Here is a 24,729-nt window from a genome sequence, read left to right as displayed (position 1 = left end):
CATGGGTAGCAACATCACCGGCCATTAAAAAAATGGAAATTAAGATCGCAATGAGATATCACCACATATGAGAATCGCTTAAATGAAAAATACAATACTAAACACTGATAAGGATGCCCAGAACTCAAGTTTCACACATTGCTTGTGGAAATGTACAGACCCCCTGAAAGGTAGCAGTTTCGTTTTTTGGTTTTGTTTTTGTTTTTTTCGAAGTCTATAGACTGACACAAGTTTAGCCGTTTCTTAAAATAATAAACATATATTTACCATATGACAAGCAATCTCACGCGTGGGCATTTATCTAGATTTTTGACCTTCCAATCATTGACTTTTAATCCAATTATAGTAAAATACAATTACTATAAATTGTAATTTAAAATTGTTTTTTAAATTTGCCTCACATGGCTTAGAATACAAATAGTTCTTTGTTAGCCATTAATAATTTTAACACATATTTAATTGTCCTGGTTAAGTAAGAGTCAAATATAATACATTGTGAAATATTCTAGAATCTTCTCTAGTTTTTTTTTTTTAATTTTTCCCTTGACTCTTAGAATTGTTAAACTGGACTATTGGGAATATTGATTGTCTTTTGTATCAGTAGATATTTACATGGAATGGAAACTTTGGAATCTTCTGTAACCATTTTTATTGATGCAATCTAAAATGACACTACAAACTTTACAAGATTTACCCAGAACAAGAAGCAAATATGTCCTGTGCATCAATTTCATTATAAATATCCACTTTTATCAAGGCCATAATGGCTTTTTAAAATATCAGATAAATTTGGGGACATTTTAAAAATTCCTTTCCGAATGATTTCTGATTTGGTGTGTCAAAATAAGTCCCAGGTCTAGACATGCTTTTTTGTGGAGCATGAGAAGGATAAATGTTTTATGAGCAAATGCAGATAAAATAATGAACTTTTTCTATCACTGTCTTTATAGTCACTTTTAAAACAGTATCAAAAGTTAAAAACTTGAGAATCTATTTTCCAATTCTTTACTTATAATTCAAAATGTAAATGTTATTGAATTAAGTTGCATATTAGATACAACTTTTGAGATACACCCAACAGAAAAGTTTTTTTAAAAACATTTTCTGTACATACATTTTCTATGTTGCTTCCACATTACAGAAAGGGATGGACGAGACGTAGGCATGAATGCCAAAGAAGGAAAATATTACAGTCACCGGGAAATAATGTGACAATAAATCCTTGGTCTTTGATTTAAAGAAAAACAGACTATGGTCACAATTCTATCTTAAAAATTACAGAAGCAGTTAGTGTCATGTTTTCTTATTCTTTTTATAGTATTAAATAGCATTGTAGTTAATTGTAGATGTAATTACTCTCATATTTTCATTTGCTTATCAAATAGACTTCAGAAAAATAAGAATTTGTGCTAAGTTATTTGCTGAAGTCAATTGAAAATTAAATAGCAAAATAAGTTGTTAGGAATAAGGTTTTTTAAACATAATAATATCAAAACAATATACAGATTTTAACCAATACCCTAAGTGGGATTCCTTAGCATTTTCTGATTGGGGTAATGAAGGGGTAATCAATGTTATAGTTTAAATATAGCTTGAAAGTAATTTTGACAATGTTATTCATGAATGATATTCACTGATTTCATAAGCAAATTTCATTGTATAAATCAAGCACAATCAAGCATTCCTGATTCATTAAGAATCACAGACATTATTATTATGACATACCAATCAGAAGATACACAAGCCCACAGAATTCTTTAGTATTCTACAGGCCAGCCAAAACATGACCTTCTTCACCAGCTTCTTTTACAATTTATGAATCATACTTTTGAATGCCAGTAAATCTTAATCCTAGTAGATCATATTAGATACTCTGGGTATTAAAGTGATAAAACTTGACTCTTCCTAAATTATCTCATTATAGGCACTTGTCTATAGTGAAAGTCATAAACAGCTATTTCTTACATGTATTAAAAATGGCTGATTCTTGTTTATTTCTTGGTTTATCTGTTTATTATTCCAGCTTGCTGCAGATGTCACTGCTGTGTCTAGGGTGGACCATCCATAAATCACTTAGTTCTTCCCACAGCCTAAGTGTGATATCTGCCTGGCGTCCTGATGAAATCATAAATAGCACCATCTTTTGTTTTCAGTGTTTAGATGGTGAATTTTATCATCACTCTAAATTAGAAAAAATTAAAAACATAAGAAAAAAAAGAGCCCTAGAACAAATGTGTATTGACTCCCCAGGACCACTGCAGAAGTGCCAACACATACGTCCCATAAAGCTTGAGAATAGGATAATAGAACTCATGATACAACTGACCTGCTAAAGGAATTAATTTACATAAAAAGTATATTTCATAGATAATAGCCTCACTTTTTAAGCAGCATGTAATTAACAGGCCAAAGCTGTTCAACATGGTGATTAAGCCTCTGCTCTGGAGCCAGACTCCTTGCATTGCAATCCCAGCTCTGAACACTTACAGGCAAGGTGACTCTGGGCAGTTTACTTCATCTCTCTAAGCTTGAGTTTCCTCATCTATAAAACAGTAGATGATACCTCTTTTAGTATGGGAGGATGTGGGGTTTGAATGAGATAAAACATTTCAAAGCATTTGCACAGTGCCCATCACATGTTATGCACTCAAGAAATACCTGTCATTGTTATTTAATAATATGACATATCCTTAATGAAAAGCTCCATTGGTAAACAGTACAACAGTGCCCTTCTAGATACAGTACAGATATATTCCTAATATCATACAAAACAAGTGCACATAATTCCCGTTTCTTCCCTCAACTCTAGGATCAGTTTATGGTTAATTAATCAAAATCAAAGCAGATACATATATCTTAAGATTCTGAATAAGTAAGTCCTCTATTTTCTATTCATTCAATAAGTATTTATTCAGAGCATGGAACAAGTAGGTCATTGTGACTTTTAATTAGTATGGGACTACATACTTGAACTTATTCCCATCTAAAGATGAACGATGGCAATTCTGATTCTTTGCATGGACTTATTTATTTAGAGTAGATTTATTTTTCTATTGAGAAGTACAGTGGATATTCAGTAAATCATTTTGCATAGACCTACTTAAATGCCTCAAAGATGAAGACCTGGGGAATAAGTAAGCAGAAATGACATTTTAAAAAAAATGAATTTAGCAAAAGATAATGCTTCCAGTGATCAAAACAAATCAATAAAACTTTTTAAAAAATTGTTTCTTTCAATTTTGAATTAGGTTCTGCGATATTCTAAAGTCTAATGAGGTGCTGCCAGGATGAAGTAGAATAAGGAGGTTAACGGAAGGGGCACACGTACCAGCTCTCTACTGTACCATTCAAAGGAGTACAATTTTTAAAATTCCTTATGTCTAAATTAATGTGCTATCTTTTTGAGATACAGGATAAAAATAGGGTTTACATTTGTACTTTGTCCATGAAACATGAAGAACAAACAGTTGAAAGCAACAGCCTCTATATAATAGTTTAGAAATTAGAACTCCCTTTGCTCACAAGACATTAATACATTATTTAAGAAAAATCTGATGGGAACTTTGTTCTGTGTTTTTCAAAGTAATATCAGCAAACATTGAAGTTATACAAACTGTTTTCTTCTGTTGAAATATTCTTTTCAATTCTGATTTTCACATTTTACATTGCTTTTCTCAAATTAAGTTCAAATTTATGAAATTGAATTTGTATTTTTACTTTCATCCATTCAACACACATCTCAAGACATCTCTACTACACCCTCTCTGTGGTAGGTACAGGGCACAGATATAGAAGGCAGGATACGGGAGAGCCCAACAAATGTATAATACACAGTAATAAACACAGAGAAATATGGAGTTATTTGAGCACAAAAAATGGTATGTGATCCACTGAGTATGAGGGCTCTTCAGGAAACATCAGATGAAAGCCTTAAAAGCTGACCTCCAGTTAGTCCAGCAGGAAGAAGTGTGGGAAGAAAATTCTGGGCCAAATCTCTATGTGCCATGGCTGGTTTAAGATCCTAAAGTGAGATTAGTGATTTGGAGAATTCCAGTACGCATCCTTCTGGAAATGGCAAAGGTGACCCTGCAGAAATCTAACTTGTCACGTTAAGCTGCACAGTGAGATCTGTGTTTTAGAAAGAGGACTTCGAAAGCCATGCAAAAGATGGACTGATAGAAGAGACTGAAGTAGGACAATCAAGGGATTAACTGTTACAGCTGCCGAGGGCAGAGCTGCGAGGGCAGGGCGGCAGAGGCAGTGAAGTGATTCATGAACTCTTCAGAAGGTCATAGGAACAAGATCCCTAACCAGTAAGTATTAGTTAATACAAGAGAAGAAAGGATCACAATGAGTTCTAGATTTGGGCCAAATAACTAGATGCTGGGGAAAAAGAAAAAGACGGCAAAAGAAGATTTATACTTTAGCATAAACTGAATGTGAAAGTATCTGGGAATTTTATGACATCATTAAGTCTGCTCATTATGCTGAAAAACCCTGTTAGCTGGAAAGATTAAGAGAATTTCCCAAGGTGCCTAATATATAAACTTGGAGTAATTTTCCTGCTTCAGCTTTTCTGTTCCTCAGAATTTGTCGTCAATTTATAATTGGTCATTATTAGTTAATCCACTTATCATCTTCGTGAGGTTAGTTAATGGAAGCAGTCCATTTTTAATTTAACAGTGGTAATTTTCCAGAAATCCTCCAGAGAGACTCTGAAAAGCCAAAACCAACTTTAATTTTGGAGGACTTTTTCCTGTTTAAAGTTACTGAAATAAATTGTCTTTGCTAGAAAAAGTAAATAGCAACAATTGCCACTTAAAAATTCAATTTGCTGCATAAGTATTTCAGGCTATTTTACCTTTGGGCAGTAATTTTTCTTACGTGAAAACTATTTTAGCCTAAATAGTCAGTGGTGGCAAGATGGAAGGATGCATACCGCAAACGAGCTGCTTTTTTAGGGAGTATTTTCCACATACTCCATTACAAACATACTGCTTTGCTGTATTGACTTAGTCAAATAGCAGGTTGGCTAATGTTTCACTGAATTCAAATTATTTAGATTAATTAAGCTAACTGACTGGTCACCTGCTATCATATAGCTATCACCCAAGATAATGTTGTCAAAATAATAATGAATTAAACTGAAATAAACGTATAGCTCTGAGAGACAATAAAATGAAGTCAGGTGTTTCTTAAGGGTATATTCTAGTTCAATAAAGTTGAGTGTGCAGTTAATATGCTTTACAACAAAATGCTGCATTTTGTGACAGCAATAAAATAGTGAGCAGTTTCCAAGTCACTACCTTACATTATTTGTACTAGTGATATTGATAAACACTAAAATGTAATATGATTTTCACTACCGTAATGTTACCTGAATTAGCCCATACATGGTATAAATTTCCATAAAATGTTTCTTTTGAAATCACTGAATTCCTCTTCTTCATGTTTTCATGCCTAGCCACCAAGAATCGGGGGTTCCTCGCCACCATCTCGAGCTCTTCCCTCTTTGCTTCTGATTGTTTTAACTGTTGCCCCACAAGCAACACTGGACCCACCAGCACCAAGGACACCTATCAGTTTCATATCGTGGCCTTTGATCTCATCTAAGATCCTGTAGCATCAATTTCATTACATTCAAAGCCACCAGTAATTTTTTGCATCTATTCAGATATTATTTCATTTTATTTTAGTGAGTTTATAAGATATTTCAGTTATATGTGCAATGCAAACTAAGTATCTCATTTTTGAAGGTAAGTGTGAGGCAGTCAAAACAAACAGAAATTTCTTTAGCACTTCTAGATTTTAGTCAAAGCAATCATTATTGTAAATCACTACTAATACGTTTTTCCAAATAGCCATGACTATCAGGAAAACAGGTATCAAATAAAAAGATACCAGAAAACCGTGAACCACAGAAGCCTCACTGCAGTATGGTTGCATCAGGACGATGTGGGCCTGGACTCTCAAACATCAATACCAAGTACCTTAAGAAGTCCAAAACCCACAGATAAAAAACAACGCTATGCTTTCAGAAGCACTTTAGTCTGGTGTGGGAAAGCAGTGGTTATAAGTGGATTAAACACTGGACATTTTGCTTATCTAGTGACAGAGCTTTGGGGCAAGCATATGGTTTTATTTTCTTGCCTTATGCAAACAATTCTGAATAAGAAGTTTGTTTTGCTGTGGAGACTGTAGAGAAACCATCACAAGCAGAGGCAGAAAGCATTTATTCCCTACTGAAGATATACTTTTTTCAATATCACAGAAGAATTCACCTTACGTGAAAATTGTTACAAATACTTCTGTACACAGAAAGCATGATTGGAGAAAAACTTTTTAAGACAAATGGAAAGAGCATTCTCTGTGATGAATTCTTTGGTTATAAACAGGTCTTGAGTGACGTTGGTCCTCTGAACTATTAAGTGATTTTGCTGGTATATATTTTCTGTGTTCCTTGAAGACCATAATAAAAGTAATTACCCTGGGTTATAGTTTATAGAGCATATTTACTACAATTTACCCTGCATTAATATCAAACAATGAGAGAATAAAAATATATCTTTAGATCTGAGATAGCATATATTATTTACGAAACTACTGCTGAGCATGATGCAAAGTTTTCATCCTTTTAAAAATAAAAACTCAGATGCCCTTAATAAGAAAGATAAACAAAGCTGAAATACAAATTCTTTGGACTTCTTCCCGTGGTCCTTGACTTGTGGCTTTGCATTCACTGGCCCGCAGGTTCCTGAGTTAATTAAAGCATAATGAAATATCATTAGTATTCCTGGATATTCTATAATTACTACTCAAGCAAAGCAAAATGGCTGGGAAGTAAGGGAGCTAACCTACTGGCCAAAACAAAGAGCTCCTACTGTAATACCGATAAACTAGGAAACTTAATTTAGTCAGTACAGGAAATTAGCTGATGTGGATTAGTTCATAATACCAACTATACAGGAAGATATGGGAATGAAATGACAGGAGGATCAAGAAACCTTTAGAGGAAAATAAAGCTACATGAAAAATTACAAAAAGAGCTGGTCCGTGGTGATAAAAGAAAAAATACGTGTAGAGAGACAGTGCAATAGACTTATTTTCGATTGCCAGCTCCGTGTTCTCTGGTAGAAAGGATAACACTTATCTTTACATAACTACACAAGCACATAGTAAGTGATTAGGTCGTTTATGACACTACAAGAAAAAAAGTAGCTGGATTAACAAACTGTGCATATTGAAGTTGACCGTTTTCTTTAGAACATCATTCAGAACTTACAGTTTTTCTGAGCCTTGGAGCATTATTTTCTACACCATTAGTATCATCTGATTTCCTGGATTGAAAACAAAAAGGGAAAAACCACTAGAGTTTACATTGCATCACATAAAGCCAGTATACTATTTCTATCATGGCCAGTAGGTTAAAATATCAGATGTCAATAAGGACTGAATTCAGTCTTCCTAAAAGTGTTTTACTCTAAGTACCTGGGCCATTATGAAAGTTTTGAGATACCCAAAAATCCAGAAATGTAAAATCTGTGTGGACGGAAACAGATGAAGCCCCCCTAGCAACACAGATAAGCCCAGCAAGTTGAAATTGGCATCAATGAATCAGAAAGGACCCTGTGAACTGTGTTTCTTGGAAATAAAATAATGGACCGGCACACATACAGTCTTGTCTCAAAACTTTCATAGTGGCCTACATATTGATTTTATTTTTATTCCATTCCTTGAAAAGGAGCCGTTGCCACAGATATTAAGGTGACAAAGGCTTATTTATTTTATACACAGGGAAAATTGGATGAGTGGTAGACTGTGCCTATTACCACAACTATATGTTGCTTTGAAACATGCAAGGGGATAGTCAAATAGGAGCTCAGCCAACACGTGTGATTTTGGTTCTGTAAATTGATAAGTTTATTACATTGAATTAGAGGTTAACCATGGTTCTTTATCCACCCAATCAATGTTCATTAGAGCAAGATTATCTATATAGACCTCAGATTCTTGGAAATGACTAAAACTAGCAACGACTATACATAATGAATGTCCTGCCAGTGTCTTAGGGGCACATTCAGGCTCTTTAAGCCATTACCACTAGATAATAAATTGAACCACCCCATCAATTATGTCAAAATTGGGTTGGGAGGGTGTGGATCCTTATAGGTAGGATTATGTAGATCAAATAATTGAATAGATCCTCACTGAACTCCCTTGAAGTGACCAACTTGTTTTGATGTTATATGTTTACTGCTATTTTTTAATTCAATTTCAACAAGAAACTCACATGAATCATATATATTCATATATAAACTTATATATAAATATTCCTTATAGTTTAATATACAAAATATTTTTTACCAAAAACAATTGATCTCCTAACTAAAACTTTTTTTTTTAAGACGCAATCTTATTATGTTGTGCTCAGTAGAGTGCTGTGAAATCGCTGTGAAACCTTCAACTCTTAGGCTTAAGGGATTCTCTTGCCTCAGCCTCCCAAGTAGCTAGGACTATAGGAACCCACCAGCCCCAGTGCATGTAGCTGGTGCCCTAACCACTGAGCTATGGATGCCAAGCCCTAACTAAAAATTCTAAAAGGGGCATTCATACAGGGTTGCCTTGATTGGGTTCAAGTACCCTTGGTTTATTTATTTATTTATTTATTTGAGACAGAGTTTCATTTTGTTGCCATAGGTAGAGTGCTGTGTTGTCACAGCTCACAGCAGTCTCAAACTCTTGGGCTCAAGTGATTCTCTTGCTTCTGTACCCTGAGTAGCTGGGACTACAGGTACTTGCTACATCTGTCTATGTTTAGAGATGGGGTCTTGCTCCTGCTCAGGCCGGTCTTGAACTCCTGAGCTCAGGCAATCCACTTGCCTTGGCCTCCCAGAGTGCTAGGATTACAGGTGTGAGCCACTCTGCCCAGCCTTCCCTTGGTATTTTTAATAAATCTAAAAATATTGAAACAACCTACCAATGAAAAAAATTAAACACTTTCAGTGATCTCTGTGGCTTAATAAAGGATGGGGAAAATGATGTACATTATCCTAATTTTCAAACAAAAGAAGGAAAGTTCATTTTTATACTACAGATTGAAAAGGTTTGCCATTGCTCCTAATGAACAATGCAAAAAAAATTAAAGAATATTGTAGGCCAAATAAGTGAAAATTAAATTATTCAAAGTGACCATGCACTCCACATGGTGTTGGCACCAGCCTTTCAGAGAGTGTCTTCAACCAACCAGATGCAACCTCCAATTGTGAGCTCGGAGGAAGGTTAGAGACACACTAGGGAGGCTGAGCTGGAAGAAGGCAAGAATGTAGGCAAGGTTCTTACTGTCCTCAAATATGTAAATGGCTTCCACATTTTTGGTATGATTCTAAATGTTCTAGGGGACCACTACAGTGGAATCGGAAAGATTAAAAGCACAAATCAACACAAGTATGATGTCCACATACTCCAGGAAGAGAATGGACTGCCTTGGGTGCCTATGATAGAAGACAACCCTGCTTTTCCCCAACTGAGGTTATGGGATTCCTGATGTAATTTTTTGTGCTCATAATTTGGAAGCTCATGTCTTACTGGTGAACTGTTATATGTGAACTCAGTAAACACGATGATGTGAATAATGTCCACAGATATGTGAATGACAACTGTCTGCCCCTCTCCTGCCATCCATGGCTGTAGGACTCACACCTCAGATTGCCTATTGGCTGGTAAGGACAAACTCCAAGTGTGCTAGTAACAGGAGGTCAGGCCTCCCATTTCTTCAGTTTCTTTCAGCAACTTTAATCTGGCCTCATTTGCTTGGTCTCCAGCCCTTAGCTATGTTGCTGAGACTTTAATCTCAGTCTTAGGCCCTTCCGGTCACCAGTCTCTATGGGAACTCCTGCCTTCCCCAAAACAAATGACATCCCTTGTACTTTTATTCTCAGCTTTTCTCACGCTCAACTCTAAACACAGGGGATTGTAAGAGGACTTAGGCACATTAAATGTTCTCTCACAAATAACGACTAACCAAATTCTAGGCCAGTGATTTTCAACATGATGGAGAATCAGAACAACTAATAGATGTTTTCAAGAAATACAGATGGCCCTGACCCTACTCCCAAAGGTTCTTCTGATCTAAGAGATCCAGCAAGGTTAGAGCAACTGTATTTTTAAAGAACCTACGTATGAAGTTGAGAATCTTTCTTTAAATAAATAATGCTTCATTGTGGGTTATTACACACTTTCTGTGCATCAAAGCTTGTGCTAAGCATTTGTGCATGTACACTATCCATTCAACCCAACAGCTTTATGTGGTAAGAACTATTATTAGATCCCCTTTGTAGAGGAGAAAATGGAAGCACAGAGACATATATAGCGATGGAGATGGATTCTAAGGCAGGCAGGTAGACCAGGATACCACTCCTTACCACATGGACGTGTACATAAAACAACAGACAAAAACAACAATAAATGCTTGTGATTTTTCTTTCCTAACTGCAAACATTTCATCTGATTTCATATTCATTTGTATGGTACTGAAAAATAATTTGTAAAATACTTACAGTTGCTCGATTTGTTCAAATTCTTTCCCACCATCTGCATAACAAAAGAAAAACATGCCTACTAAGTTTGGTTCATTATTTTATCTAATATATTTGTTCAATCAAACCTCCCCGTGAGCAAGAAGTCACTGTGCTGTTTGTCCTCTTTAGAATGAAGGGGAGATACGCTGCCTTAGACAGGTAACACCTCTCTCTCCCCCTCTTCTTCTTCATCTGGACTCTAGACCTTTCTGGCATTAGTGATCAAGCCTAATGTAGTTACCTCATATGTTCAAAAATACGATGGAGTTTGTCATTATGTACGTTGTTAGAATTTAGTAAAAAATCAGGAAAGAATATAGGATGTAAAATCAATTTCCTCAAAGGACCATTGTTTTCTCACCCCATAACCGATCAAGCACAGGCTATAAATTACAAAACACAAAAATAGGACACTGACAGGCCAATCTCTCTTTGTGAGAGCTCCAGAATGTTTGAGAAAATATTTTTTAAATGAATTATCTAAGTAAAAGAATAATTATCTTCGAGACCTTTTGTGTCAAGCTATCACAGACTTTTCTCACATATCACCCAATTTGTGCTTAAGGACTCACAAGCACCTAAAAAAGGGGGGAAATGGTATCTTTTTAGCACTAAACTTCTCTTTAGGAATTGCAACAAGAAGACTATGGATAGAGGTTCCTTGCTCACTGTTACCAACCCACGTACTGCTCCAAATATGAAAACTGGATTTTTCTCAAAATCCCTAAAGTCCTTGAAATGCATTGAGTTGTAACACTTATCATAGTAGGTACTTATCATAATTAAGTAATAATATTATCTAAAAAAGAAATCCTACCCAAGGGCTGTTGTTTCTTTTGGGTGTACTTTTCACAAAGCAGAATAATGGTCACTAAAAGAACCACCTCAGCCACTATTGCAAGAAATGGTTTGAGGGGCACCAAATAGCTGAGCACCACGAGCTCAATGTGTTCTTCACTCTCGCCCAGTTGGAACAGCGCGTGGCACCAGTAAGATCCCCCGTCTTCCTCCAAAAGCTGTGTTATCCTGAGCCTCGTCTCATTCGCGTGCGTCCCGTTCACCACGTGCTTATTCTGCTGACTGCCAACGGGAACCTACGGTCAGGAGACATGAAGTCCATTTCTGTCAGATTGCAGAAAAGTCACATGTTCTCCAGCGAGAGTAGACCACATCACAAAATCCCAAAACCAGAGATGTTGGCATGGATGTGGAGAAAAGGGAACACTTCTACACTGCTGGTGGGAATGCAAACTAATACCTTCCTTTTGGAAAGGTGTTTGGAGAACACCTAGAGATCTAAAAATAGACCTGCCATTCGATCCTCTACTACAATTCCTCTACTAGGTATATATCCAGAAGACCAAAAACCACATTATAACAAAGATAAATGTACGAGAATGTTTACTGCAGACCAATTCATAACTGCTAAGTCATAGAAGAAGCCCAAGTGCCCATTGACCCACGAATGGATCAATAAATTGTGGTATATGTACACCATGGAATATTATGCACCCTAAAAGAAAGATGGAGACTTTACCTCTTACCTGTTTACATGGATGGAGCTGGAACATATTCTTCTTAGCAAAGTAACTCAAGAATGGGAAAAAAAGTATCAATGTACTCAGTCTTACTATGAAACCAATTTACAGCTTTCTTATGAAAGCTATAACCCAATTATAGCCCAAGAAGAAGAGGAAAGGAGAGAGGGAGGGGAGGGGGGAGGTTGGGTGGAGGGAGAGTAATTGGTGGGATCACACCTACGGTGCATCTTACAAGGGTACATGTGAAATTAACTAGGTGTAGAATATAAATGTCTTAACACAATAACTAAGAAAATGCCATGAAGGCTATGTTAACCAGTTTGACGAAAGCATTTCAGATTGTGTGTAAAACTAGCACATTGTACACCATGGTTGCATTAATGTACACAGCTATGATTTAATTTTTAAAAAAAGTCACATGTTCTATATGATACAGTTTTAAGCAAAAGCTGTAAGATAGTACCAAGAAAACTGCTTACTAGAAAAAGATATATTAAAAAATTTTAGGAAGTCATATATAACACAGCTTAAGTCTTATCAGAGTTTGATTTCCCAGGTAGTAAAGGAAAAAGTATACTTTGCTATAAGGATTTAGCACTGGATATTGAAAACTACAAAAATGTGACTAGGCCATCATGAGTTAATGCTATATAAGAATTAAAACCAGAAAAAGTCCAGTCATCTGGGTTTCACGTTCTAGCTCTGCCTAGTTCTTCAGCCAAGTATGGCCTCCTCCACAAGCACAGGCACACACTGGAACAACTCCCAGCCCTGAAGGTACTATTTCTGATCATCCCTACAAAGGAAGATCACTCACCCAAACATGGGAGTTCCCCAGGCTGGAAATGAAGTTGCAATTTTCAGACCTTTGGAGCTGATGTATAAGAAATGGTAGGAACCCCTGTGGGCCTGGGATCTAGGTGGGCTGCACCCCTTCTGTTCTTTCATATAGGAAATTATCTCTCTCTGGCAAGCTGGCATCTGTGACTTGCTGGAGTTTTCCCCCAGGCTCACAAGCACTGCACTAAGCTATGCGGAGACTGTTTTATTTAATCTATTTAAATTAAATTTTAATCCCAGGCCGTTTGATGCCGTCCCTGCTCTATCACTCAACTGTTCTGCGCAATAAATGCTAATCTGCATACAAATATTCTCAGGGGTTATCTGAGGAAGAAATGTCTGTGAGTTCATTATTTGTCAAAAAATTACACCGACCTGGCTCCGTGTGCACTGTCTGGGATGCTTATTACAAATGCGCCCTCTCTGAGTCAGAGCTGATAAATCAAAGTGCTGCATTTTTAATAAGTTCTCAGGTGATTTTAATGATGTACATGGTTGATCTACATTTTGGAAAAAGAATAAAGCCACTTGATCTAAGGTTTGATCTGTTCTCAGAGCTTAATATAATTAGATTTGGGCTGTTGTTTTTCACATATTGCTATATCATATTTGCATAAATAAGTTGTGTATTTCAAATACCACAGTGGTTATTTATTTTTAAAAATGTACATGTTTTTAAAAAATATTTATATAAACACATAATTGCTTTTCCTGATCAACAATAAGACCAGCAGAAGTATTAATAGTTTAATATACTTATAGGAATTAGTTAGAACTATTCTATTAAAACATTAAACCTATGTTACCACTGACAGGTCACTCCCTGAGTCCTGTATCTGTTGTCAATCGTCTATGATAGCACCAATTTTGTCTAAGAAGGAATTTCATGTTTCATGGTAAGATCTGCACTCTCTCGTGTTCCCTCTAAAACTGTAGCTTGCCTTTAACGGGATTTTGATTCCAATGCTCACTGGCACCAGGGCAAGAGGAAGGTGTTGCCTAAAGCACAATGTTAAACTTTCCTGTCATTAAAGGATATTTGGAAAGAAGAAAGGAAGCCAGAAGTGATTTACTGAATCACTTAGTTTTTCTTACTATCTGCACTGTAAATAGCCATTTCTCTTAGAAAAATAGGAATTAAAATCAAATGACTTTCCTTAGATATCCCAAGGTCAAAAAAAAAAAAAAAAAGGCCAATGGTATTTACTGATAGAACCCAGGATTTCAGTTACCAAGTTTTCATTTTTTTTTCTAAAATGGTACTATTAATATTTCAGGAGAGAGAAGTCAGAAAAGGTGGCTGGGTTTTTAAATAGTTATTTTCATGAAATAAAAAAAAAATTATTTTTGATGAGGTTATTCCTAAACTGGCCAGCTAAAAATGAGTTGTAACTTCCTTTCAAATAATCTTTTTAAATGTGAAATCTATAAAACAAAGTACCGGCTAAGGAAACATGAAGAGAATCTCCAGAAGTATAACGCAACCCGCTGAAACATCAGATGACAACCCCATCCATCATGGTTCTGTCTTTATGAATACATTCTAGTGAACGAGAGAAAAGAAGTTTAAAGCGTCCCAGGGATTCTGAGTCTCTTCCAGTCTGTTAAACTTTTAACACCATGTTGACAAATTTTATAGATTAATATTCATTTGTTAATATTAGATTTCAAATATTATATTCATATTTATGAAATGAATGGGTTTTTGTTTTCTGCAAATCAAACATATATGATCTTACCTGTACACTCCCATTACTGCTGTACCAGGTCCAATTTAAAGGAAAACAGTCTTCACATTTACATGTCAAGACAGTAGAATCCCCCACGTAAGAGATCAATGGCTTATTTTTCCCGTGAAGTTCGGGTACTAAGAATAATTTAGAGAGATATATGTTACTGAAACAGTTTAAGAAAAGGGAGTGTATTAAATTTGAAGCAGTTTTCTCCCTTAATTTTCTGTTAATGCATCATTTTATGTAGTTTCAGTTATATATAAAATGAAACTAGTTTACAGTAGTTGAGGTGTAGTCAGTAGTAATAACAATAGTAGTGGTTAAATAGCTCCAGTATCACTGTCTCCAATGTAGAAATGAAAGGCCTTCTGTTATTGAGCCTAATAACAAAAGTGTTATAATAAATCACTACATGTTTTAGATAAGAAAGATGCTTCAACTTTTCCAGACTCTTCTGTCTTCTCACCTACAAGTTACCTGCGAGTAATTACTCCCTTCAAAGTTTTAGACTTGGATAGCCTTTGAGTGAGAAGACAAAATTTCCATGATAAGAAATCTTTCATTGACACAGACTTATGAAAATCCAGCAAAGAGTTGGAGAAGTTAGAACATGAGAAAGTAATAAAGGAAATTTAATAGAAAGAGAACAGCATCAGAAAGAAAATGAGATTAAAAAACACTTTCATGTGGTTTTGTAAAAATAAAACCCTGATATTCGTTCTAATAAATTTCTTAGTCAAGAAAGTTTAAAGCAAACACCAATAGTAACAGAATACAAATAAGCACTGAATTTGGAAAAATTAAGTTTTAAGGATAGAAATAACTTGGTAAAGAAAATTAAAACGTGAGAACGTAAGCAATGTTAAGATGAAGGTGATTTAAAAAGGCTGCCTAGTGAAATCAGTTCCTTCTGATTGATCTTGAAGGATATATTATAGAATGCACACTTACTGGAGATATAGAAAAACAAAGATTACTTTTGTTGATTTTTTTTTTTTTACCGATTTTAAACAAGCTTTGTCTTTTTTTTGTTACTTTTGTTTATTCAGTTTGCTAGTTGGCAAAGAATGAATGAAATTATAATGTCTAAACTGTTAACACTATGTTGACAAATTTTATAGACTAATATTCACTTGTTAACATTAGATTTCATATTTGAGAAGGTTAGGGTTAGGAATAGAAAGATCAATTTTAATAGCTAAAGTTAGGCTTCTAGATTAAATACATTTTCCAAGTGCTTCTGAGTTTCTATCAATCAAGGTATTTGCTGGGTATGTGAACTAATGACGAGGAAGAGGAAAATAATTTGGAAATAACTGAAAATGAAAGTATGATTTTCATAACCACCAAAAAAAGGGCTAAAACAGAGTTAAAGAACAGGGTTCCCGTCCCGAGTCAATTAATAGTACAATGGTGATTGATGCAAATTTCCTCTTTTTCCTTATGGTCTACAATGGGTCTGAATTGTTGGATCCAATATAATTCATATATCTTTCTCCCCTTCATCGGGGAGAGTGCTGAATGAGGCTCTACTACTAATACAGAGATGCAAATAGAGGAAGGAATGTCACCTACAAGGCAAGAATGGTGCAGTTACGTAAGAGGGGACGAAGCGCTCGGTAAGTCAGTGGTCCACACTTTCCACAACCATGCTTTGAAGAAATTGAATGTTCTACAATTTTACACTAACCGAAGATGTGAACTACCAATCAGAATTTATAATCCCCCCACTACCAGATTACGAACACCTAGTAAGGAACCACTAGGATGCTTCTGAGGGAGGCGACAGGTGAGGCGGGTATGTGCGACTGAGGACAGTAGCTGATCAGTCATCCCTGCCCAAAGACGCTGGTGAGCCGACTTCACCACAAGACCTTGCAAGCGGGCTTGCTCTGCGGGAGCTACTCTCTCTCTCCACTGGCCACCATCAGGCGGAGGGATTCTAAAGAATGCCTGGTCAATACAGACCCATTTCAAAGGCATGAGTGTTTGAGGGAGCCAAGACTATGTGACAATTGTAAAACAAAAATTTGGGTCCAGAAAATATTTGACTTAGAATTACAGTTTTGGTGTTACTAGCTTTGAGGGCAGGGGCTTGTCCTACCCATCCTATAATACTGCTGCATATGATTAAATAAGACAGCCTAACACGGAAGAAGTGCTTGGCACCTGGTAAACACCACAAAATCCAAACTTTTGTTGTGATGATTCATTGGGATTGCTTTTTTTTTTTTTTTTTTTTTGAAGCAATGTCTTACTCTGTTGACCTTGGTAAAATGCCATGGCATCGCAGCTCACAGCAACTTCAAACCCTTGGGCTCAAGCAATTCTCTTGCCTCAGCCTCCCTAGTAGCTGGGACGACAGGCACTCACTGCAATGACTGGGTATTTTTTGTTTGTTTGTTTGTTTAGCAGGCTCAGGCTGGGTTGGAACCTACCAGCCCCAACCCTAACCGCTGAGCTACAGGTGCTGAGCTGGGATTGCTTTTCTTAATTAAGGTTTTTTACGATTCGTAATGCCCATAGCCTTTCTCCACAGTGATCATTAGCCAGCTTAGCAGGATGGATCATCTTCTTGGGGAAGAATGATTTCTAGAGCAGCTGGCCATACGATGAAGAAAAGAAATAAGACCTATAAAAAAAGGGGAACTGGACCTTCATCTGAAAACATCTCACAACACAGGACTGTGTGCAGACACCCAAGAACAAGGAAGGGCTCCAAAGCCAGCCCTTGGTGGACTGCCCAGTCCGTCTGAGAAAAGATTGTAAAAGAGTAAAATGATAAAAAAAAAAAAAAAAACAGGAAATGAATCCACAAGAGACAGGGAAAAATGAAGAAACAGTAGCTCTGAGAGAAAGCTCTGAGCCAAGAGAAAAATGAAGAAACAGTAGCTCTGAGATGCTGGTGATGGTACCAATCCAGTTTTTTGAATACCACATGGTAAAAAACTTCCAGTGAAGCCCTGAAACAAATTTTACTGTTTTAACCACACTTTTATTCAAATGCCTGGCTAGAGCAGTAGAAGGACATTATGTTTGTATAATAGTAATTATGTTTGTAAAAGTAACTTATGTAACTTTAGTACAAATCTGAACAATTTTAATCAGGGTGCCTAATTACTGCCTCTTCCCAATAAGAATAAAAGAAATTTATTAAAAAGTTTAAAAAAAAAAAATATGTTCCCAGACCTGTGTAGTATATGAAGGACAAAGAACACATGAAATAACTTGACATAGTATTATAAAACCCCAAAATAAAAGGGAAACTGCCTATTCACAACATATTGTTTGTTTTTTTTGTTTGTTTGTTTGTTTGTTTGGGGACAGAGCCTCAAGCTGTCCCCCTGGGTAGAGTGCCATGGCATTACAGCTCACAGCCACCTCCAACTCCTGGGCTCAAGCGAGTCTCCTGCCTCAACCTCCCAAGTAGCTGGGACCACAGGTGCCCGCCACAACGCCCGGCTATTTTTTTTGGTTGCGGCCGTCATTGTTGTTTGGCAGGCCCGGGCTGGATTCGAACCTGCCACCTTAGGTGTATGTGACTGGTGCCTTAGCTGGTTGAGCTACAGGCACCGAGCCAACACATTGTTTTTATAAGAAAAGGCAGAATAAAGCAAATAATACCTTGATGCAACGAGCATGAGCTGAATTTTTAAATAAGAGGGTAACTGCAATCTCTCATTTATAAAAACCTCTCTTTGTAATAAAAATAAATAAGAAAAGTAAAGAGATTGTCGGGCAGCACCTATAGCTCAAGGAGTAGGGCACTGGTCCCATATACTGGGGTTGGTGGGTTCAAGCCCAGCCCCGGCCAAAACAGCAAAACAACAGTAAAGAGATTGTCTCTCCTAGAGGTGTTCTGCTCTAAGCAGCTCCAGCTACTCTTGCTGGTTTCATTCCATTTCTCCGTCCCCTACTCCTTCAGAGCTCAGCTGTAGACCCAGACAGCACCGTAATTGAGGAAAATAACCAGTGTCAAAAAATTGGCAGTGACTCTTGGATCCAAGAGAACAGACCATCCATTTGTCCTAATATTAACTCAACAAGTGACTTAACCTCATTTTTTTTAATGATAAGACAGGATTTTATTAGATAGAACAAAATAGAAAGAAGAAAACAACCAGAGCCTCTGGTGAGGGAGGAGACCCAACTGGGAAAAACCCCTTAAGTTCTTGAGAAACCCGAAAATGTTTAAATGACAAAAATGTAAACCCTCAATTGGGTCAAACCACACTACCTTTTATTCTGCCTTGTTTTTCTCCGAGCAGAACCAGTTTCTTCACTAGGTAGGAGAGGCTGTGGCAATAATGGATACTGGTCTGTGGACTGAGGTTTCTGTTGACCTGTATACAAATTCTTTCCTCTCATTCAGCAGCCTTCCTAATTTCCAGTCCTAGAGAGGAGAATTTTTCTGGATTGGTCCTACATGGTATCGACTAGAACTTTTCTCCCTAAAACCAGGAATTTGGAGGCAGAAAGAACACAACCCCACACTCAGTATTATTTATTTTCTAGTGCAGGAGGTGTGCCTTCTCTCCAGAGTAGTTGGTGGCACACTGAGTGTGGGTTGTTTAGGAATAGGCTAGTCTGCTTCGTGTTGAGATAAGACCCAGTGAGAGAAAGGCAGCCAGCTGTCCATGGGTCAAGCCTGCCAGGGATTTCTACAGCAAGGTTTGTCCCAAGGCTGGGCTACAGGGAAGTGTTTGGGTTTCCCCTTTTTGTGCATATTCCCATATCTTAAACTTTGCTGTGAGAGGGTGTGTGACAGTTAACTTATTCTTGAATATTCTGACAAAGCACTATCAATCACAGTGTTTTTCCACATTGTTTTATCTCACGGCACACTTGAACCTATGTAGTTAAACTTCTATGGCACACTTCAATTATGTTGATCCCTGCCCCCCAAAAGAAAGAGTTAAAAAAAAAAGAAAGAAAGAAAGAAAGAAAAGAATATACTTACTGTGCCTTGAACTTCTCTGGAAAATAATTTAATTAATGGTCTCTAAAAATTTTCCCAGCACACCTAAGATCCTTTCACGGCACACTGGTTGAAAATCTATCAGCTCAATACATTTCTAAGCATACCTCTTTCCAAAAATATCAAATACCTGGTGTGGTTGTATTAATTGGTGAAATGTGAGAATGAAGACGCATTCGAGGGATAAAATCCCACTTGGAAAGATCAGCCCTGTTTTAGAGGAGTTAACTAAAGGCCTGCAGATAAAACAGGGCTGGGGGGCTGGCAAAATAGGGATTCTTTCTGAAGCTCCAGGCTTCCTTCCAGAGCTCAGCTGGAGTTGAGCCCAGCCTGCTGAGTTCCACGTGGAGACACAGAACTCATATCAGTGCGGCTCTGGGACAGTGCAACGATGTCGAGGGCCAGGCCAGGCTCGCCTGAACACAAACATGGCTTTGAAGTGCAGGCGCCGCGGTGGGCACCAGTGAAGGGCACAGATTCTGCCTTCCCAGGTTGTTTATCTCCCAGATATCCTATTTCTTAATGTTAGCACGCTTCTTTCTGGCATCTAGGTCATGCTTTAGCAGGAAAATGTGTGTTGAAATAGGATCAAATATTGAAATTTACCCCTCGGCGAAGAATAAAAAGTGGAAGAAAGATAATACGTGGGAGGAAACCACAACAGAAAATAGGCTGGTTTTCAGAAAGTCTCCGTGAGGCACGTGCTTGGAATGCCTACTGACAGCAGCAAGGGGCTTTTCCACAAAACCGTAGGGGTTCTATGAGATTTGGGGAGGAACACATGGTTATCCTATGAAACCACCCCAATTAATATCAAGATCAGGCTATAGACGGCAGATGACTGACAATGACCAAGGGCTGACATGGGGAAGCTGAGCCCAAAATTCTGCTTTCTTTCCATCTCTTCTGTTTTCTTTAGCCCTAAATTAATGGCTAAAGTAACATAAACCCTTCCTCTGCTCTGCTACATACGGCTGATAACCATATCGTCAAAGACTGTTTACTGAATTTCTCCAGAGGGATTCAGAAGTTACAGCTGATTCTATGATGCTACTTTTCATACTTCTGGATACTTTTGGGGAAGACGGATTGCTGAGCCATGACAGGTTGCTTAGCATTTTGTACCATCACATCTCACTGTGACCTCCAAGAGTTCTTGTTCTTTGCCAACTAAATGTCTACATGCTTTCTACTAAGAGAGGTTAATGTTGGTGCATATTATGTGAATACTCAGAGTAGTTTTCAGCAGTTACTCAGAATACTTGACCCAGTACTGAGAAACACTGTGGACCATCACTCATCTTTCTTGAGCACAATGTTACCACCAACACATGAGCAGCTGCGAGCTTCCAGGGTGCACCTGTGCCATCTCCCCTGTCCTGGTATCAGAAGCTAAACATGCAATGTCAGCAGGGCATTTCGTTTAGTTTTGTTTTGTTTTTGCCTTGTACTAATCGGTGATGTTGAGACTCTTTCACCATCTTCTAGAAATACATCACCCGGCTCCCCTAAGGACAGAAGCAGGGACTTTGCTGATGAATCATTCTGAAGGTTCAGACTCATGCACTATAGTTGACTCATGTAGTCAATGGCAGAAAACAAGTTTTGGCTCAATTTAAAATAGAGGACAAAAACTTTTCATCTACATTCAATTGTAATGCTAAGAAAAGGTCATTGCTCTCTTTAGAAAAAAAACCATCAACACACCATGTAGAGAAAGAATATCATACAACATTTACAGAAATAGTCACCATTCTATAAGCCTTAAAGAGCTAATTAAATAACTATAACATGAATTATTCTGTAGATGTCTTTAAATTCTACTGAACTAAAATTATTGCTCCCAGCAGTGTTCAATTCAGATGAATTATAGAGAACTGTTTTATCAAGAAAGATCCAGAAGGAACCGCCTTATTAATTTTATAAATATCTTTAGGTTATAGTATCTACTTAAAAATCATAATAGAGTGAAATGGGCAGTAAAAAACAAAATAGCCAAAGTGCTTTAAGCAAACTGGAAACAAAAAGTAAATATTCAATGACTCTTTGCATTCAGTAGAGACTTGGTTTAAAACTTAAGCCCTGTGTTCGTGTTCCTGGCCCCAGCTAGCATCATCTTAGTTTTCTCAATATTGCTGAGGAGTTAAGAGTCCTTCCCCAAGAACATTTGGCGTTAAATGCACTGGTATGTTGAAAAGTAAAATGTGTCCGTTAACCTTCACATTATAGGCAAGAATGATTACTTCCATATAATAATATAAGTAACTTACTACAAGACAGCTAACCAGAAAAAAATGTAAAATATTTAATATTTAAACTTTAAGTGGGCATGATTAGCACATATTACCAGACAACAGCGCTATTCTGAAGGAAAACTAAAGAAAAAAAAACAAATCAGTGTTGAAAACTGAACCTCCAGGGAGCGCTTTAAGTCACAAGGTTTGATGAGCATTTCCTTGGGACCTATAAGTTTTCTTTACATACATTTAAAAGACTTAATAAAACATGATTCTGGGGGTTTTGAATGCATGGGTGTTTGATACTCTTTTCTGCCCATTTGGAAGGAAGAGAGAACAAAAAGAAAGAAAAGAAAAGAGAAAAAAGAGAAAGGAAAAGAAGAATGAAGGGGGAGAAGAATGGAGGGAAGGAAAGAAGGGAAAATGGGGGAATGAGAAGGAAACGAGAGAATAAGAGAGTAGGCCAGGAAGGTTAGGCAAACAAGAAGAAAAAGGAGTGAAATGCAGAAGCAAAGGAAACAGAAAGGAAATGTGCACCGTGTGTCTACTCCTCCACGGGGTTCAATGGGGCTAACAGAGGAAGGGAAGTTAAGGACGAATATACGTGATCAAAACAATCGCAGAATGGCACTATGTATCTGCCTTTAGGGAGATCAAATGTATAAATACAATTAGATTTACCAACTTGGAATAATTCCAAAACCAGGCAAAGGAAGTGAGTCCGTGAGAGACTGCAGTGAAGGACGTAATAGTGAACCACCTGAGCCACGGCTGGGGGGGAGCAGGGCATGCTGCTGTTGGTGGGGCCTGGGGGCGGCATCTATTCTCAGACAGGAGAGCTTTTAGGAAGAGCAGAGAACACTCTTCACGTTCCCTCCTGAATTAACTCAAAACAAAGCCCAAAGTAACAAATGTGGTAACAGATTCCATTTCCCAAATACCAGTGCAGATACCGTAGTTCACTAATTCACCACAAAATACTTTTTCATGAAAACAATTATCTGATTCAAACAACTAACCTTTATTATGAGATTGAGACCTTTGACATTTTGGTTTAATGACGATAATAGTAAAATACTTTGGTTTGTTTGTTCCCATGGGAGAGAGCTGTGGATGACATTCTGAGGTTTGTAAATATTTTTAAATGTCCTTTCTTCTCAAGACAAAAAGTGGGCAATCCTCTGTGCATCTCCAGATTTATTTTTAAACTTTATGAATCCCTAAAATTCCACTTCCTGGAGCCACTGGTATAGAACATCAAAACAAAATAAATTCTCACACAATGGGAGCATAACAATTTAGAAATTTGGAAGACTATTTTCTTATATATATATATATATATATTTTTTTTTTTTTTGAGACAGAGTCTTAAGCTGCCACCCTGGATAGAGTGCCATAGCATCACAGTTCATAGAAACTTTTGGCTATTGGGTTTAAGCGATTCTCTTGCCTCAGCCTCCCAAGTAGCTGGGACTACAGGTGCCCGCCACAATGCTCAGCTATTTGTTGTTGTTGTTGCAGTTGTCATTGTTGTTTTAGCTGACCTGAGCCGAGTTTGAACCTGCCAGCCTCTGTGTATGTGGCCGCACCCTACCCACTGAGCTACAGGCACCATCCTGGAGGACTATTTTCAAAGCTCTGGAGAATATTCTCCTAAGCAAAGTATCACAAGAATGGAAAAATAAGTATCACATGCACTCAGTACTAATTTGAAATTACTAGTTTAACAAATACATAATCAGATGAAAAAAAACTAAATTAAATTCAAATGGGGGGTGGGGAAGGGGGTTGGGTATGTTCCCGCCCAGCGGGTACATTGCACAGGTGCAGGGCACACTTCCTGGGTGAAAGACACAGTGCAATGCAGACCTCAACCTTACAGAAGCAAGGCAGGTAACCTAATCATGGGTACCCTACCATTAACCTAACGTTTTAAAAAAAGTTTCAAATTTAGAGAACAAATAAATAAATTCAAGAGACTGATATGATGTATAAATAATGTGGTAGGGTGGCCTTTTGAACTAAACGTGCTTTGAATTGGGGAGTGGAAGGAATCAGGAGGAAGTAGATGGGAGATGCAAGACCATTATGAAGGCCACCTCTTGTGATTCAGTGGGAAACATTTTCCTTCAGTTGTTTTATGCTTATTGTTGTAATGCTAATTTAAAAATAGGGCTAGACTCAGAAATCTAAGAACAAAATGCCAAAGATATTAATTATTCCTCAAGTTATTAATACTGACCTTTGAAATTAAATGTTCCCCTTAGTACTTTTTCCTCTTGAAAGAGACAAGAATAACTTCCCATTTGTTTGCTATTACTGATGGTTAACCTAAAGATAAGACAAGATGTTAATAAGAGCTTAGTTCTCAAAAACCTTCTCAATGAAAACACGTAACCATTAATCAAAATGTAAAAATAGAGATCCGGTAAATATGCAAATCTAAATATTAGCATAACATCCAGAAGACTGGAAAAGAAAGAATGTTTTGTCAACTAAAATATTTGGAATGGAGCTCATTTTTCCTAGCAACAGAGGTTTAAGTGTTTTATACTCACAGGTATTGGGTATATAGGATATTTCCTGTTGCACTGGTGGGATAATTATTCTCAAGCACATCATCACCTTTTTTCCAGGTCACATTTACTGAATTCAGATCTCCAGAGGTTGTCAGCTCACATATGAGCTTCACAGCAGAAGGCCTGTCTAACGTGATGTTTTTCTCTATCGGCATAGTGGAATATTCTACAGCACAAAGAAGACAAAACGTGACAGTTACATTTGGGTGAAATTCAATATGTAATACATTTTAAGTTATTAACA

General features: G+C 37.2%; 1 protein-coding gene across 1 annotated transcript in view; it reads right to left on the bottom strand.

Annotated features, from left to right (window-relative positions):
* Positions 1 to 938: 938 nt before the first annotated feature.
* Positions 939 to 24,729, bottom strand: part of EMB (embigin) — a 52,800-nt gene continuing 29,009 nt past the window's right edge. Inside the window, exons 3-9 of the mRNA XM_012812664.2 lie at positions 24,465 to 24,651; positions 24,149 to 24,237; positions 14,698 to 14,825; positions 11,395 to 11,671; positions 10,557 to 10,590; positions 7,283 to 7,337; positions 939 to 6,754 (exon numbers count right to left, since the gene is read on the bottom strand). Of these exons, the coding sequence (XP_012668118.1) occupies positions 6,737 to 6,754; positions 7,283 to 7,337; positions 10,557 to 10,590; positions 11,395 to 11,671; positions 14,698 to 14,825; positions 24,149 to 24,237; positions 24,465 to 24,651 (788 nt within the window). The 3' untranslated portion in view covers positions 939 to 6,736. The remainder of the gene's footprint in view (positions 6,755 to 7,282; positions 7,338 to 10,556; positions 10,591 to 11,394; positions 11,672 to 14,697; positions 14,826 to 24,148; positions 24,238 to 24,464; positions 24,652 to 24,729) is intronic.

Source organism: Otolemur garnettii, unplaced genomic scaffold (genome assembly GCF_000181295.1).
Source record: "Otolemur garnettii isolate 467f Iridium unplaced genomic scaffold, OtoGar3 scaffold00005, whole genome shotgun sequence".
Lineage (NCBI taxonomy): Eukaryota > Metazoa > Chordata > Mammalia > Primates > Galagidae > Otolemur > Otolemur garnettii.
This window is presented reverse-complemented; position numbering and strand designations above follow the sequence as displayed.